This window comes from Galleria mellonella, unplaced genomic scaffold (assembly GCF_026898425.1).
Source record: "Galleria mellonella isolate WM207_F2 unplaced genomic scaffold, CSIRO_AGI_GalMel_v1 utg146, whole genome shotgun sequence".
NCBI classification, from domain to species: Eukaryota; Metazoa; Arthropoda; class Insecta; order Lepidoptera; family Pyralidae; genus Galleria; species Galleria mellonella.
The window spans coordinates 6,925,624-6,943,350 of record NW_026441999.1 but is presented as its reverse complement, the minus strand read 5'-3'; the positions used below and the strand labels follow the sequence as shown (position 1 = coordinate 6,943,350).

Here is a 17,727-nt window from a genome sequence, read left to right as displayed (position 1 = left end):
CAGTTCTCAGGAATAGCATCGCATTAGGGCTTCCATGGGCACGATGTTATAATAATAAAATAAAGTTGATAATGAAATGGTAACCCCGCTTGCGCTATCGGTATACACTAGCGGGGCACCAGTGAGTGATGATAAATGACGATGAAAGCAGGTCGGTTGGCATATCGTGAGGAATTCCACGAGAAGTAACTACGATGGTTTCCAGAGGGAACTACGTGGAAGTCGACCCGATTAGTAACATTGCTAGCAATGGGGCTGTCAGACCCCATCGCTAACAATCCGTTCTCCTCTGATGGTCGCAGGTTAGGTCGCCGTACAATATGAACGTTTATATTCCTAAGTATAAGAGATAGTCCTGGTGTATTTATATTTTAAACCTAATTTTAATTAAAATTAGGTTATAGTTATGAATATAAATATATATATAAAAATATCTATTCTATTTTATTCTACCACTGATTGTCGTTACGTAATAGGGCACCAGAAACGTATTAAAACGAATTACTTATTTAATTACTTTGGAAAACTATATACTCGTATGTCAATAGGTAGTCTCCCAGGCGAATTTTGCCGTAAATTAGATGAACACGAATGTAAACCTCAAACGAAAACTAATATATTTTGTTTCGATTCGATCTTAACCTAGTATTTACGAAGTAGGTAAGTGTGTTATCTGTCCTCTGCCATTGAAATAATTAATAATTTTAATTACATAATTAAAATATTTGTCCCATTTTTTGATTAGACGATTCTAAAAAAAATATTTATGATTAAAAAAAAAAATAGATTTTTTACTCGTTACATACATTACATACAATTTGAATTTAGAACGCGGAATCATTTAAGTAGATTTTGCATTGCAATAAGATTTTGTTCTACAAAAAAAAAAACTGTAATTAAAAAAAAAGGATTGTATGAAAGAAGATATAAACATTTATGAAGTCAGTTAACTTAATCAAGATCTGTATGGAATATAAAAACATGATTGTTCATGAGGTAGATAATGGAATGGTAACCCTATCTTCGCTATCGGTGGCGGGGAACTAGTGACTTCTAAATACATGAGGATGAAGTCAGGTCAGTTAGCGACGTGACGATTTTCTCAAGAAATAATGACCCCCCCCCCCCCATTTAGACCCAATTACTAATAATTAGTTTTATTAAATGGTGTAAAAGAACCAAATAATAGAAAAAGACCAAAACAGACTTTTAGCCTAAAACTCTGCCTACGATAATGAAAATCAACGGAAATATATTTTTGCTAATTAAAAACATTATTTATCTTTCCTGATTAGTTATACAATGACAAATCATTATGTATTCTAGATTTCTAAATACTACATACAATCGAGTTCAACGTCCTAAATACGTTAAAACAAAGGAATCAAAATTATAAAAAAAAAAATCATTATCAATTACAACGGTGCCAACGAAAACAGTTCTTATGACTTCATCGTAAAGGTATACTTCTGAACGCCTTTAATTAGATTAGGACATACCTGCATGTCAATCGATAACCGATTGTATTACCTTTGGATTAAGATCGATACGTGCGGTTTTTTTTTCAAATAGGACATGTCGGTCATCGACTGCATACTTGTTTATATCGCATTCCTTGTGCATCTGTCATAAGTTATCGGAACATAGTACAAAAAAAGCGATCCTCTAAAATTGTAAACAGGAATGTATGTAGACAATAACTGTTACCAGAATGAAATATTGAATAAAATTTACGCTTGGGTACGACCGTCCCATTCGTGTTCCTGCCGTGAAACTATATTTGCATGACTGTTTCGATTTGAAGGATGACATATGACGATGAAATTAGCGGATACAGGTTTAAAACATGGTTATCAGAAATGGCAACACATGTAGGGTAACCATAGGCTCAAGGGGGAAAGGGATTGTTAGCAATAGAGTTTGACAGCCCCATTGCTAGCAATATGCCCCATTAGGTCGACCTCCACGTGGTTACCCCTGGAAACCATAGTGAACAATTCTTGCTGAATTTGTCACAATGGGCTAACTGACCTGCTTCACCCTCAGCTATCATCCTTCACTGGTGCCCCGCCGGTGTATACCGATAATGCAGGTTGGGTTACCATTCCATTATCACCCATTAAAAAAACCATAGACTCAACAATATATTTTGTAGTGTCAATGGTAAAGCTCATGTCTATAGGCGACGATTACTACGAATACTTCCCATCAGGGGATCCGCCAGCTTATTTACCATAAAAAAATACATGAAAAAATTTGTCTCTTTTAGACGTGAATGATATGGGTACTAGGTTCCTCTGGCATTAATAGAGTAAAAAGGTCATCGTCCATTTCGATATCACCTCTATCGGTCGGATATCTATTATTTTTTAATATGTTAAAAATCTGTTATTCTCCATTTATAAACGCTTAAGAACTTTTTGAGTTTGTATTATTAGTTTATTGGTTTCAAAAATTCTGTCACTTATAGAAAGCTACATTAACACCTAGTAACATGAGTTGTAATTGTCGAAAATAAAAAAGAACGTGCAAAGCCGAGTCGAATGACTAGTGAGGAATTATACATAATTTGACTGGAGAGATTGCTTTAGCGATAAGACCGTGCCTTTTGTACTTCATAAGTGTAATGTATATTTATGTTTGTATTATTATTTAAGTGGTGCAATAAAGAGTAATTAAAAAAAATTTGCTTCGTATTCAAGCATTCCTTATGGCAGTCTATGGGGGAGACCTACGTCCAACAGTGGACGGATAATAGCTGAAATGATGGCGAAAGCGCAAGTGCATTCGCTTAGAGTTCGCACAACTTGCAACACCCATATTGTGGATATAAAAGGTTGACTCACAGTCACGGCGACGAATCTATGAAACTTGTGCAATCACCAGAGGGAGACTTTGTACAAAAGTCGATTGCTTGGGTACCTCTGTCATATTCGTGTTTCAACTGTGAAGCAGTTGTGTTTGCATGGCTGTGTTTCGGTTTGAAGGGTGGTATATGGCGTGAATTTACTGGGTACAGAGGAATAACACCCGAGTCCTCAGGAATAGCAACGAATGGGGGGTATCATGGGCGAAACAGTATACTCTGTTATGTCCATGGCACTGCTCATATCTATAGGCGACGAATACCGCTTTCCATCAGGTGGGCCGTCAGCTTGTTTGCCATTCTAAGTTGTATAAAAAAAAACCTCCACTTGTAAGGTGAATTTCAGTATTTAATAAAGTTAATTTCGTACACAAACGGTGTAAGACGGATCGATAAAGCGAATGAAAAGAGATTACGCTGAGATTTGACAGCCGTCTACATTATCTGTCGATTAAAGTCTTATTAACGACGACCGACAAATGTATTTGAATTGAAAAACAACCAGGAGTTATATAGTCATTATAGATTCATCAAATTATCCTTAAACACAATGAGTAAATTTCCCCGGCTGTTGAAAACATGGCCGTCGTTTTAGGAATACGTTTTTACAAGTTAATTGTCTTTCTGTACTGCAAATAAAGATAAGAAAGCAGATTAAAAAAAGAAATAAATATTTAACACTGCGTTATTTTTTATGCAATTTTGACCTTTAACTCTAAATGCATAAGTTATATCAATCTTGCTACAAGAGTACTTGGAGATAGTACCAAAATTAGCACACTGCGCGCCAACAACTAGGTCACGGTTCGAAAGGGAGACGGAAGATACGCAACTGTAACGTGTGAGAAAGGGACAGGTATACGGAGTAGAATGCGATAGACAAATGTAGCTTAATGTCATTTAAATGTACTTATGCCTAATGATGGCTAAATTAGACTAGTTTCAACTTAGTTTATTTTAAATATTGCGATTGTCCCTCATCAGAGGACCGGTAACATCCAATTGATGTGTTGTTTTGTATAAATCCATGCTAACTAATTTTACTTTTTTTTTATACCACTGAGGTGGCAAACAAGCATACGGCCCACCTGATGGTAAGCGGTTATCGTAGCCTATGAACGCCTGCAATACCAGAGGAAGTACGCGCGCGTTGCCGACCCTGAAGAAACCTCTTTACCCCCCTTTTGAAGAACCCCATGCTGTAGTCTCTTGGGAAAACCTCGGCCTTAGGCCTCAACTTTAGGGTTTTTGGTGTTGAAATATATAAAATAATATATTTTATCATGTGTAGGTATAATCTAATTATAATTAAAGGCCAGAAATCCACAAACAAAATTTTACTTTGCAAAGAAACACGGCGACTTTAAACGTAAGACAATCACCAACACGAGATTAAAACTTATTCGATTGCAAATATAATTATTTATCAAAATTGTCATAAAACTTACGAGATATTGCGTATCATACATACAAAAAATCTGTACGTATATCCTTACAGATAAAAAAAGAATTTTCCAAATCGGATTACAACTGACGGAGTAATGAACAAACATAAAAAAAAATACAATCGAATTGTGAACCTCGTTTTTGAAGTTGGTTGATAAACAAACGCTATCTGCAGTGATTCACATATTGTGGAATACAGTGTTTCACAATATAAGAAAATAATACTGATAATGTTATCATATACATATACAAATCCGTACAATAAGATGGTGTATCTCCTTTGTTGATCCTTAATAATAGAATCGGATTTTATTTTATTTTGCCAGAGGGAGACTTTGTATAAAAGTCGTTTGCTTGGGCACTTCTGTCCCATTCGTGTTTCTACCGTGAAGCAGTTGTGTTTACATGGCTGTGTTTCGGTTCGAAGGGTGATATGACAGTGAATTTACAGGGTACAGAGAAATAACGCCAGAGTCCTCAGGAATGGCAATGCATGGGGTGTATCATGGGCGAAACAGTATACTCTGTTATGTCCATGGTACTGCTCATGTGTATAGACGACGGTTACCACTTTCCATCAGGTGGGTCGTCAGCTTGTTAACCATTCTAAGTTGCATAAAAAAAATCTTTTTTTTTATGCAACTTAGAATGTAATTATAATTTCACTTCAACTTTTTTTCATCATTTTATAACAACAGATTTAAATTTTGTTAAAAATACTAAGGTACTGATCATACAGTTGTAACACACCATTTCTAATAAAGGTTTATCATGAACATCATAAAAATAAAAATGAAAATTTAAGATTTAATAAGAATAACAAAAAAATATAGTCGATTTGGAAATTTCTTATTTTTAACTTGGTTAAATGGACGCTCTAAGGTGTTCGTAAAAATTAAATTTTTAATGTAAGAAATATCAACTGTCAATCTAAAAGTGAAATTAGCAAAAACCCAAGATTCGCACGTACAGTCATACATTCGAAAATCTTATTTCCAAGAAAAAATTCTAGAAAAAAAAAAAGAAAAGACCCATAATGAATATGAGCGATTTTATCTAATAACGGTTGAAACATCCAAACACAAAGAAACAAATAGAACCGGTTCGAGCCGGTTCCGGCCGGACGGCAGGTTTGGCACGATCAGCTGATCGAACGGGGCAACGGCGCCGCCCTTAAAAACAACATAGTTGGCGAGAGTGAACAACTGTGTACACCTTACAACAATGTTGCAGTTGCACCGAGTTATATTGTGAATGAGTTCTGTAGTTAACGAGTGTATTACTCGAGCAGGGGGAGAAGGGATTACTAATAATGGGGATTAGTGGTCTCATTAAATGCAATAAACCATCGTGTTCAATACCAAATGAATTCATTACGATGGGCTAACCGACTTGCCTGGGGGGAAAGGGATTGTTAGTAATGGAGACTGAGAATCCCATTGCTAGCAATATACCCAACCAGGTCGTCCTCCTCGCGGTTCCCCCTAGAAACTATTATAGTTAATTCCTGATGAATTCATCATGATGAGCTAACTGGCCTGCTTTCATTCTCATCTATCACCCTTCACTGGTGCTCCGCAAGCGTATCCCTTTAGCGCAGGCGGGGTTACCATACCATTTTCACCCATCAAAAAAAAAAAAAAAACACGACACATATCTGTCTTCAAATAGATACAACGATGCAAGCACAATTTAGAAACCCGAATGAGAAGTACAAACCGAAGAAGACGACTATATAGCCTCTGTTTGGTATAATAATGAAATTCCCATGAAAAATACAAGTATCTACATACCGTAGATGGGTGATGAATTTTATGCAATAAGAGTAAGTCAAGGCCAGATATTCATGCATTTTTCAGTAGTTCGTGTTTTCTGCATGAAATTGTTTGTTGGTCAGGGTCGTGTAATCTTACTGGTACATATAAAAAAAAAAAAATGGAACTAGACGGTTTTTTTACATCATCACTAATATTATAAATATGTAAGTGAGTTTGTTTGTTACCTATAGCGCCTTAATGGCTTAACCAATTACTATGAAATTTCATATACATATACATATATGATATGGAGAAAGATATAGGCTATTTTTATCCCAGTTAGTAAACATATATATTCCGGTCATGCGGACAAAGTCGCGGACAAAAGCTAGTAGGTATTTAAGGACAAATTGATATGAAGGATTTTATATAGGTCTTAATAAGAATAATAGATGACTTTTAAACTATTTGTCTGTATGTTTTTCCCGGAATCGAGCAAAAAATTCTGTACCAAATTTGATGCGATTTTCACAGTTATACCTGGTGTATGTTTTACCCATTTTCATAAATTGTAGTCCACTTTTGCGTATTAAAATATTAAAATTAAATACCGTTTTTTTATTATATTTTCATTTGAGCAATAAAGTTATTTTAATAAATAAATAGTTGCAATATATGCACAGCGTACCGTTCGGTCTCGGTATAGAATAGGCCACCCTTTCTGTCCCCGTAGGTGTAGTAAGAAACAACTAAAAGACCTTAATGATCGATAGGCAGCAGCATCCCTCTTAAAACATCACCAAAGTCTAACTGCGGTTGCCAATCCGTATGCCAAGCGTGGCAACTACTAGTAAAACCCCTTGAGGGGGAGACCTATGTTCAAAAGTGGACAGTAAATGGCTGATATCAATATATGCGTAACATATACTGCATTACCATATAATACCTCACCAAAATGGCGTCCAGCATTCAAGTGAAATTTCAGGTCACATTGGACAACTGCCAGTGTCACCACAGTTTGTAACTTAGTTTGAGACTCGCACAGGAATCGATTGCTCTTGTTGCCATGTGTTTTACCGACTTCGAGAAAAGTAAGAGATTTAATCGCATAACTTTAGAAGAGACGTCTTTGTAACAATTAATATAATTACTCGACAAGTTAACTGTTCATTTAAATCTTAATCTTTATCCAAATAGACTTGTTTACAAGCACATTATAAATCGTCATTTTTATGATTTCAAAAGGGGGGTAAAGAGATTTCTTCAGGGTCGGCGACGCGCGCGTAATACCTCTGGTATTGCAGGTGTTCATAGGCTACGGTAACCACTTACCATCAGGCTGTATGCTTGTTTGCCACCTCAGTGGTATAAAAAAAAAAGATTTGAACTGCTGGATTCCAAATGTTGTTATCTGCTGAGAAGAGCCCGCGTGAAACGCAACAGTTACTCTTTTCAATTTATTTATGTATAAGATAATTTTACATGATAGTGAACGTTTTTAATTTACCCAATAGTCCGTTTAAGGATGTTCTTCAGCGGACAAAATTCCGAGTAAAGTTTTTAGGGGTCTTTACGAGGTCTGTGTTGCCAGCTAGCAAGCATAAATGTTTCTTTCTTTGATCTAGGATTATATCTACACGACAAATAGTCATATAATATGTACAATATATATTTGTTATAGTAATATTTTATGTACATATTTATTTATTTATATACACATATATTTATTTATAGCAAAGCAACAGACTACAAATTAATATATATATATATATATATATATATATATATATATATATATATATATATATATATATATATATATATATATATGTCTGATTATAATTTTATAATAAATGAATATATTAAGTATTACTTTATATTTCCTCTATTCAATAATGCATCACCTCCTTATTTCTTCGTTTACCCAATGGTTGACTGGTAGAGAACACCGTCCGGTGTTAAGTTCACCAATTGTACATACAATTCCATTGTGCATTAAAGTTTAAATAAATAAATATAGGAACAACCAATAACCATAAGAAAGAAAAAAACAATCTTTATATGAACGTTCAAAAACTGAATAATATCGACATGGGCAGGACCACTGCTGTGTCCTTTGATTGTAACTGTTTATTACCTTTCAGCTTCTTAACAGTTCAGCCAATCACTATAAAATTGGTTATGCACGTATATACGGAATAGAGAAGAGCATCACAGGCTATCCCGGCCACATGACCTAAGTTACAGGTACAAACTGGTCTTACATAATTCGCCTGGCTCCGTAACAGCAGGATAGTCGAGCTGTGTACCAACTTTCATTTAAATCCGTTCCGCCGTTTAGGCGTGATTGAGTAACAAACACCAAAACATCTCCACAAACTTTCACATTTATAATATTTGTTGAATATAAATAGTTATACTTGATTTCAATTCAATTTATTCGTAAGAATTGTTTTAATGTTAAAACATGCTGCTTCTTGTTGTTATATACTATTATTTATTAATTATATTAACCTATACTTATAATAAATATGTAGAGAGGTCAATTCTGTACATGAAATATATTTCCAAAATAACTGTCAGGGGGTGATTAATGATCGATACTGATGCCAAAAATGCAATCAGTAAAATTTTTGTCTGTCTGTTTGTATGTTCGTTATAGAAACAAAAACTACTCGATGGATTTTAACGAAACTTGATACAATTATTCTTCATACACCTGGGCAGGTTACAGTATACTTTTCATCACGCTACGATCAATAGGAGCAGAGCAGTGAAGGGAAATGTTAAAAATGCCCACTCGTACGACGTCGGAACGGGCCGCTAGTTGTAAATAAAAATGCCGTCTGTTGAGTTGATGTCATTTGTTTTTCAATTTACTTTTTTATAAAAAAAAAAAATACATCTATCAATGTATGTAAAAAGTTTCATTTTGAACAGCATTATTATATCGTGTTAATAATTTTTTTAGAACTTATAAGAAGATATTATAAAAGAATTTTACATTAAACAGTAAAAGTATCAAGGAATGTAATAATTAATAATAATTGTCGAAAAATTATAAAATTAAAAACTGTCATGGGTAATGCGTAGTATAGTATATACCGGAATGAAAAGTACCCTGTTGGGTATACATAAAGTATCAAATTCAAATAGACTTGTTTACAAGCACTTTTAAATCGTCATTTTTTTAATCTACTGCAGTGTTCGGAAAGTTGCAATCTGTTATGGAAGAGCTCGCAACAAACTCGAACAGTTACTCTTTTACAACTTTGTTAACGTTATGTGTGGGGGGAGAAGGGATTGTTAGGAATGCGGATTATCAGTTCCATTGCTAATAATATACCCTAACAGGTCGACCTCCCCGTGGTCTCCCCTGAAAACCATCGTGCTGAATTCCAAGTGTATTCATCACGATAGACTAACTGACCTGCCTTTTCATCCTCACCTATCATCTCCCACTGGTGCCCCGCCAGCGTATACCGTTAGCGCAGGCGGGGTTACCATTCCATTATCATCCATTAAGAAAAAAAAAACAACATTATGTGTATTTATTTAAATGTACTATGTCTAAAATTACATGGTTATTTAAAAAGTCCGTGCATGATCGGCTAATAGCATGAAGATTTATCATTCAAGTAATCGTTTAGTACGTAATAGGCTTTGTTCAATAAGTGTTTTTTTTTTTGTTTTTTATAATAGTTTTAAATTAATTGAAAAGAAGATCCAAAATATCCTTCGGTATCTTATTATAATATCCCATGACGAGTTCTAACTTAAAGAGTAACAAACATTTATCCATTCAGTGGAAAGGGATTGTTACTAATGAAGTTTAACTGTCTCATTACTAACTATATACCCTATCAGGTCAACCTCCACGCGGTTGCCCTTAGAAACCATCGTGATAAATTTTTGTGGAATTCATCTCGATGGACTAACTGACCTGCCTTTTCATCTTTATCTATCATGTCTCCCTGATGCCCCGACAGCGTATACCAATAGCCCAGGCGGGGTTACCATTTCATTGTCACCATTTAAAAAAAATTCATCCATCCATCCATACAAACTTTCACATTTATTATATTAATAGAAATTTTAAAAAATATATACATTTCGTTTGATATTGTTAACTACTATTTGACGGGGGGGAAGGGATTGCTAGTAATGGAGACTGAGAATCCCATTGCTAGCAATATACCCAACCAGATCGACCTCCTCGCGGTTCCCCCTGGAAACTATCATGGTTAATTCCTGATGAATTCATCATGATAACTGGCCTGTTTTCATACTCATCTATCACCCTTCACTGGTGCTCCGCCAGCGTATCCCGTTAGCGCCGGCGGTGCTACCATACCATTTTCACCCATTAAAAAAAAAACTACCATTCGACGTGTTACAACTGACACTATAAACGCAGACGAAACAGCGGGTCACACCTAGTTAGCAACATATAGCGTTCTTTAATAGTTTTAATTAATGCAAGTAGCTACTTCGCGTTGTCATATTGTTAGCGTTTTATAATGGCGTCAACAGTATTGCAACTCAACGGTGATCATCTTAAAGTCGATTATAGATTGAACGTAACGAACAGGTGGAACGGAAAGTGTTAGCAATGTTGACTTTCTATTGTGCAGTTTAGTTTCATTCATTATTAACAGCTGACTCCGTATATATTGCATACTAAATCGAATATAATTAATTATTATGTACCACAAAACAATTGAATTCAATTGTGACAAAACCTTTAAATACGGATCTAAAAACTAAACTATTGATACAGATTTTCATAAGATTTCCACCAATCTGTAGTAATTTACTATAAATCACCCATTTTCGAATTGAAATGGGTCGAACAAATATGTATAGATTAAAATCGACAGAGATTTTTATAGGAAAATAATGTAATAATTTATCACAAGATTTTTACTATAATATTTAACTTAACGGCTTAACCATTAACTACAAAATTTTGTCTACACATACTATTCGGGATGGAGCAGGATATAGGCTACTTATTCCGGTTAGTAAATATATCTCAGTCACGCAGAGTCGCGGGTAAAAATCTAGTTTTAAATTGTTAACAAAATGATGTCTGTATGCATAGAGACAAGTATCGATAAATCCGCTGGTAAACGGATATACATAAACCGGTATAGGTACAGCTATGTGTTACGTAAATGGGAATTAAAAAATAATGACGTGTTCAACTTCAGCCCGCATAGTTCAATGATAAACGAGTGATCTTGACCCGGTTTATCTGTATATTAAGTCACACTTGCACTAAAACCTTACCGGTGGTAAAGGTATACCTGCCCTATATTTTACAACTGATATTCCAAATATACTCTGTTAAAAATAGAATGTAAGAAAATAAATTTTAAAAATAAAATTCATCAGACAAAAAAACATAAAATTAACTGTAAATAAAAAAAATATTAACACCATCTGACGGTAAGAATTGTTAATTACGACAAATAAGTAAACATGATTAGAAAAATGAAGATCAAAATTCAAATTTCAACAAAAATAATTTTAAAAAACGAACATATTTTCGAAATTTGAAACTCCTCGCGGTAACACAGAATATCTGTACACGCAGAATACAATGGTTAGAAAACAGTGTAGTATAAAATTAGATAAAATGTACTCACAATATCGTGCCCTTGACTGCCGCTCCTGACGACCTCAGGTGCCATATATTCTATAGTGCCACAGAAGCTGTACGCTCTGTTCTCTCCGCCGCAGAACTCTTTGGAGAGCCCGAAGTCTGTGAGCACTATATGGCCTTCGGCGTCAAGGAGAATATTTTCTAGTTTGATGTCCCGATATATGATGCCGAGCTGTGGGACAAACATTTACTGTTACTTATCAAGATCGTCAAAACAAATTATATAGAAAATAAACTGTTATCAAAGATGATACAAGAAAAAAGGTACAATTAAAAAAAAATTAACACATTACACGACCGATTTGACATCAATACTTGTAAGCTCGTAGTAAAATGAGACTAAAAAGTGTGTTACAATAATATTTATTCAGAACAATTTTACATACGGTATGTGTATTTTTTTGATGGGTGAAAATGGTATGGTAGCCCCGCCTGCGCTAACGGGATACGCTGGCGGAGCACCAGTGAAGGGTGATAGATGAGAATGAAAACAGGCCAGTTAGAGCCCATCATGATGAATTCAACAAGAATTAACCATGATAGTTCCCAGGGAGAACCACGAGGATGTCGACCTGGTTGGGTATATTGCTAGCAATGGGATTCTCAGTCTCCATTACTAACAATCCCTTTTCCCCCTTGGTATGTGTATTATGTGTATTTACAGAAATTAATATAATTAAACCAATCATACTGTCACAGTAGGCATATCAAAACATTAATGAGTAATGCGATATATTTTAATGCATTAATCAATGTTAACGTAACTACAATTGATTTATTTTTATCTCTATTCTATTTTGTATGGTTATATATAAACTTTCATGCTCTCAATTGACTTCAATAAATAAATTTATTTTTATATCACTGAGGTTGGCAATCAAGCATACAGCCCATCTGATGGTAAGTGGTTACCGTAGCCTGTGAACGCCTGCAATACCAGGGGTATTACGCGCGCGTTGCCGACCCTGAAGAAATCTTAATATCAAAAAAGGTCTTGAAGAACTCCACACTGTAGCCTGTAGATTGCCAGTAACATATACACACACACACACACACATATATATATATATATATATATATATATATATATATATATCTTCACAAATTATGAGCTATGATGATTTTTTTCTTTGCATATTCATGTTCGCCTATTTAGACCTAATCATCGCTCCTTTTATCAGGTGAACAATGAGCTTTAAACAGTCAAAAGTACTATTGTTAATAATACTTTTGAATCACATAATAGTTAAAAGTACCTAACCTAACCGTAAGGGGGAAAAGGGATTGTTAGTAATGGAGACTAAGAATCCCATTGCTAGCAATATACCCAACCAGGTCGCGGACCTCCTCGCGGTTTCCTCGGAAACTATCATGATTAATTTCTGATGAATTCATCGTGATGGGCTAACTGGCCTTTTTTTATACTCATCGATCACCCTTCACTGGTGCCCCGCCAGCGTATCCCGTTAGCGCAGGCGGGGTTACCACTCCATTTTCATCTAAAATAAAAAAAAAAAACCTAGCCGTAAATTTGCAGTCAAAAATACTAATAACCAATAATTTTTAGTCAAAACCATTTTTAACCAACCTGTCCTGTCAAAAGTACTTTTGACTGATTTTGCTAGTCAATAGTACATTTGACTGGTTGAGAGTTTTGACTGCAACATTTACAATTAATTCCAATGCAATTTGCTGTAAAAAAAAAGCAAAGAAAAGTCTACCTTATGCAACTGCTCGAGAGCCAATATGATCTCCGCTATGTATATCCGTACTTCAGTCTCGTTGAAATGTTCCCTTTGGTACAGATGGGTGAACAGTTCCCCACCGGCTACGTAATCTGTCAACAAAGAATTTTAATTAATAAAAAAATTTAAAAGACTTATGATATGGAGAAAAAGATTGACGAGAAAAGAGGGAAGTGCAAGGAGCGAATAAAGGAAGTTGATAGAAAAGGAATTAAGAACCCATGGGGAAAAGAGACGACATTGCAGTTGCGGAGAGAATACTGGGGGTCTACCATGAAATGAAATTCCAAATTTTCGGGATCAATTTCGTGTTTTTGTTCGTACCGAAACCGACCCTGTAAATGGAGCTTAACATTTCGTTTGTCATAAATCCTATCATGAAAGTTCAAAGGAACGATATTTTAGCATTTTTAATTTTTTTAAACGGTGCATATCATGTAATTTAAGCTTCAAATTTTTGTTTCGTTCGGATCCAAAATTTTGGAAAACATTTCATGGTAGAACCTCTGATCAGAACTGGCAGTTGATCTGGATGCCAGGGTGCCATAGTCTTGTGGCCATACTCTAGAACCGGACAGATCACTAGAGGACAAGACCACTGGCAAACAACATTAATTCTGTCACTATAAGTCATTGTTTTAGCTGAACAAATTTGTTTTACTTGCAATTATTTCTACATACACCGTATGTATGTATATATGTAGGTATATATTCCGATTACTCATATTAATATTGATTTGGCCCACATGTCCGTTATTTACTGACGTACCAGATTCATACTCATACGGTATTTATTATAAATCGTCTATATGGGTTACCTGGATATATTATATTAGTTCTTGCTTTTGATTTAATGTATTAATATAAGTTTTATTACTAATAATAATAGTATGTAGTCCTTCAAAAAAGGTGTGTTAAGGCTTCATCAGGATTGGAAACGCTCACGTGACACTCTCATTGTAGTAGGCGTCCTTAGGCTACAGTGACCGTTTACAATTAGATGGGCTGTGTTTGTTTGCCACCTTCGTGGTATAATAAATACACTGCACTAGCTTCTAATCTATAGTAACATATAAAGAAGAAGAGTTTGTTTGTCTAAACAAGCTAACTAACTCTGGAATTAGCAATCGGGTTTGAAAATTCGAATTTAATATTTCATTTCTTGAGAGAGATTATAGGTTATTCAACGTCACGATAACGGACAAAAATGCGGGATACAGCAAATTTTCATTATACTGATGGGATTTCCAGTTATTTAAATATGCTGTAAGTTAATGTTAGAATATTTTTAAAAACGTAAATATGTAATATATTTTTAAGGCATGTGAATAACAGCTTACTGATTTAAAATATGGCAAGGATATATTATACTTTTATACTAACTCACGCGGGATACTCCAAGTATTTTAAATATGAAATTTAACGTGTTATATTTTCAATGTCACGACCTTAAAATCTTACAGTAAAAAGCATTAAAACGGTCAACAAATAACAACGTTACAAAATGCAGTTAAACATAAACCATAAATTATAATAACACTTGTGAGTAAAACTGCGCTAATTAAACTACAATAGAAACTGAACTTGAAATAGACACGGTAAACGTTTAAACTAAATCCAGGCTGAAACATGTGAGGCTGACCCAAATCCCGAAGCTCACTGCAATAAAATTCTGCCTAGTGTTTTCAGACAAGAACTAAATCCAACCAGTGTTTCTCGATTTGTTATCGATCAAAAAATTGTGGAGTCAAGTGCGAAATCTTAAAATTGCGTATCACATCCGCTGAACCATATATGACATAATTAATATTGTGCCAAAAAAACTAAAAAAAAAACGAACTTAAATTGTGGTAAAAACCGTTATTTTGATTTAAGTATGATATATCAATCATGTCAGATACAAAAAGAATCTTACAAATCGGTTTACAACTAATGAAGTTATGTTGTAATAAACATAAAAAAATACAATCCAATGAGATTCTCCTGTTTGAACTCGTTTGAAAATAAGGAAAACATGTTGAAATGAATAAATATCTTTAGCCGATCATAACTTTCTACTAATATTACAAAGGCAAAGGTATTTTTTACACACATTTAAATAACTTTTCACGCGCTGATGGACCATATTGATTCAACATATAGGACCTGGAATCGCATCTGAGGTGACATTCTAATATTGATGTTTTAAAACTACAATTTAAACTGTATGTAACATAATACTTGCACTAAATCTAACAATTTAAACTTTAGAAACAACTTTAACAATTCCCTTGCATGTCTACTGCTGAAACAATCTACTTGTGGAGATTTGTTTCATACAAATTGTAATGTTTTTGCAAATAAACGATTGATTGATGATTAATTTAAACTGATCTGTGTATAATCGAGTCGACCTTGTCCTTTTTACATTTCACACGGTAAACCACGATTTTAAATGCTAAAAGTTTAGAAAACCCATTTTTTACATATAGTAAGGGACATGTAAACGATCTGTACAAGATTTATTCAATGGGTTACGTTGATAAAGTTTATATTTATTTATGCTACCACTCCTCCAGAGTTCAAGTTTGCGACCACGTTTATTATGAAATATGTATTTCATAGGCACGATCAACTAAATACCTACTTTATTTAATGTTTATAAATATTGTCAAAAATGTAAATGTGTACCAATTATGTAAATCTATTTGCATTTATTTTTATTTTTATTAAGACGAACATACAGCCTGAATAGCACCTATGATAATTTACACGAAAGACATTACACTATTTTCCGTCAGTCGGTAAAAAAAAGTCGTAATCGCGTTACCCGTCTTCAAAAAGGAGGTACCAAAAAGCGACTAGAATCATAAAGACTAAGACACCAACGAACGGCGAGATATTTCGTAGACAGATTAGAATGAAACAATTCGAATTTAGAACGCGGATTCACGTGTCTACGAGTAGTAGACTTTGCCTAGAGATAAGCAGTTACTCAGCAAACAAATCCGGCATCACCAATCGTGTCAAAATACTCGTATAGTACTGTACATGAAGGATGTTAAGGGCGTTCATTAATTTTGTTTGTCAAAGTGTGATAAAGTAACAATTATCAATAAATTACAATTTTCAATGTTTCCGATTGATTTATATGTAAAAAGTTCACTGGTTACTAACTAAAAGTTAATAATACAGCAACCTTCGTGTTTCTACCGTGAAGCAGTTGTGTTTGCATGGCTGTGTTTCGGTTTGAAGGGTGGGATATGGCAGTGAATTTACAGGGTACAGAGGAATAACACCTGAGTCCTCAGGAATGGCAACGCATGGGGAGTATCATGGGCGAAACGGTATACTGTTATGTCCATGGTACTGCTCATGTCTATAGGCGACGGTTACCACTTTCCATCAGGTGGGCCGTCAGATTGTTTACCATTCTATGTTGTATAAAAAAAATATAGAACCTCACTTCACTACCAACATTATAAATTTGTAAGCGAGTTTGTTTGTTAACCTACTATAAAATTTAGTATACATATACTATATGAGATGGAGAAGGACATAGGCTATTTTTTATCTGTTATTTCAGTCAGTGGACATATTTCGGTCACACGAACAAAGTCGCGGGTGAATGCTAGTATTTTCTATATATTACATATCGCAAGTAGACAATAGCTAAAGGCAACTATATACCGAGTGCATTATATACAACTATTTCATAATATTGTTTTCGAGTTCGCCTTGACCCGCCGGACGCTGCGCTTTTCCCTGGCAGCTAGTTGCAAATAGTCCATTGTTGAAGTGTTGCACGTGCGACGAGCTAGGGTTGACAATGTCGTACATAAATAAATATCCTTGCTTTAATTGATTTTTTTAATGGATGATAATGGAATGGTAACCCCGCCCGCGCTATCGGTATACGCTGGCGAGGCACCAATGAGTGATGATAGGTGAGGATGAAAGCAGGTCAGATAGCCCATCGTGAAGAATTCCACTAGAATTAACCCTCGACAGTTTCCAGGGGGAACCGCGTGGAGGTCGACCTGATAGGCTAGCAATGGAGCTGTTAGACTCCATTACTAACAAACCCTTTTCCCTCTGTTTTAATGGATTGTTAGTATGCGGATCACCAGTCACATAGCAAGCAAAGTACCCTGTCAGGTCTTCCCTGGAAACCATCGTGCTGATTCCTAGGTGTATTCATCATGATGGGCTAGCTGACTTGCCTTTTAATTTTCACTTATCATCCTTCACTGGTGCCCCGCCAGC

General features: G+C 34.9%; 1 protein-coding gene across 2 annotated transcripts in view; it reads right to left on the bottom strand.

The window, feature by feature from the left end:
• LOC113523171 (ribosomal protein S6 kinase alpha-4-like) overlaps positions 1-17,727 on the bottom strand; it is a 139,979-nt gene that overhangs the window by 51,746 nt on the left and 70,506 nt on the right. For both annotated transcript variants that reach the window (XM_052891907.1, XM_052891908.1), the window contains exons 5-6: positions 13,459-13,574; positions 11,721-11,909 (exon numbers count right to left, since the gene is read on the bottom strand). In XM_052891907.1, coding sequence (XP_052747867.1) covers positions 11,721-11,909; positions 13,459-13,574 — 305 coding nt within the window. The remainder of the gene's footprint in view (positions 1-11,720; positions 11,910-13,458; positions 13,575-17,727) is intronic.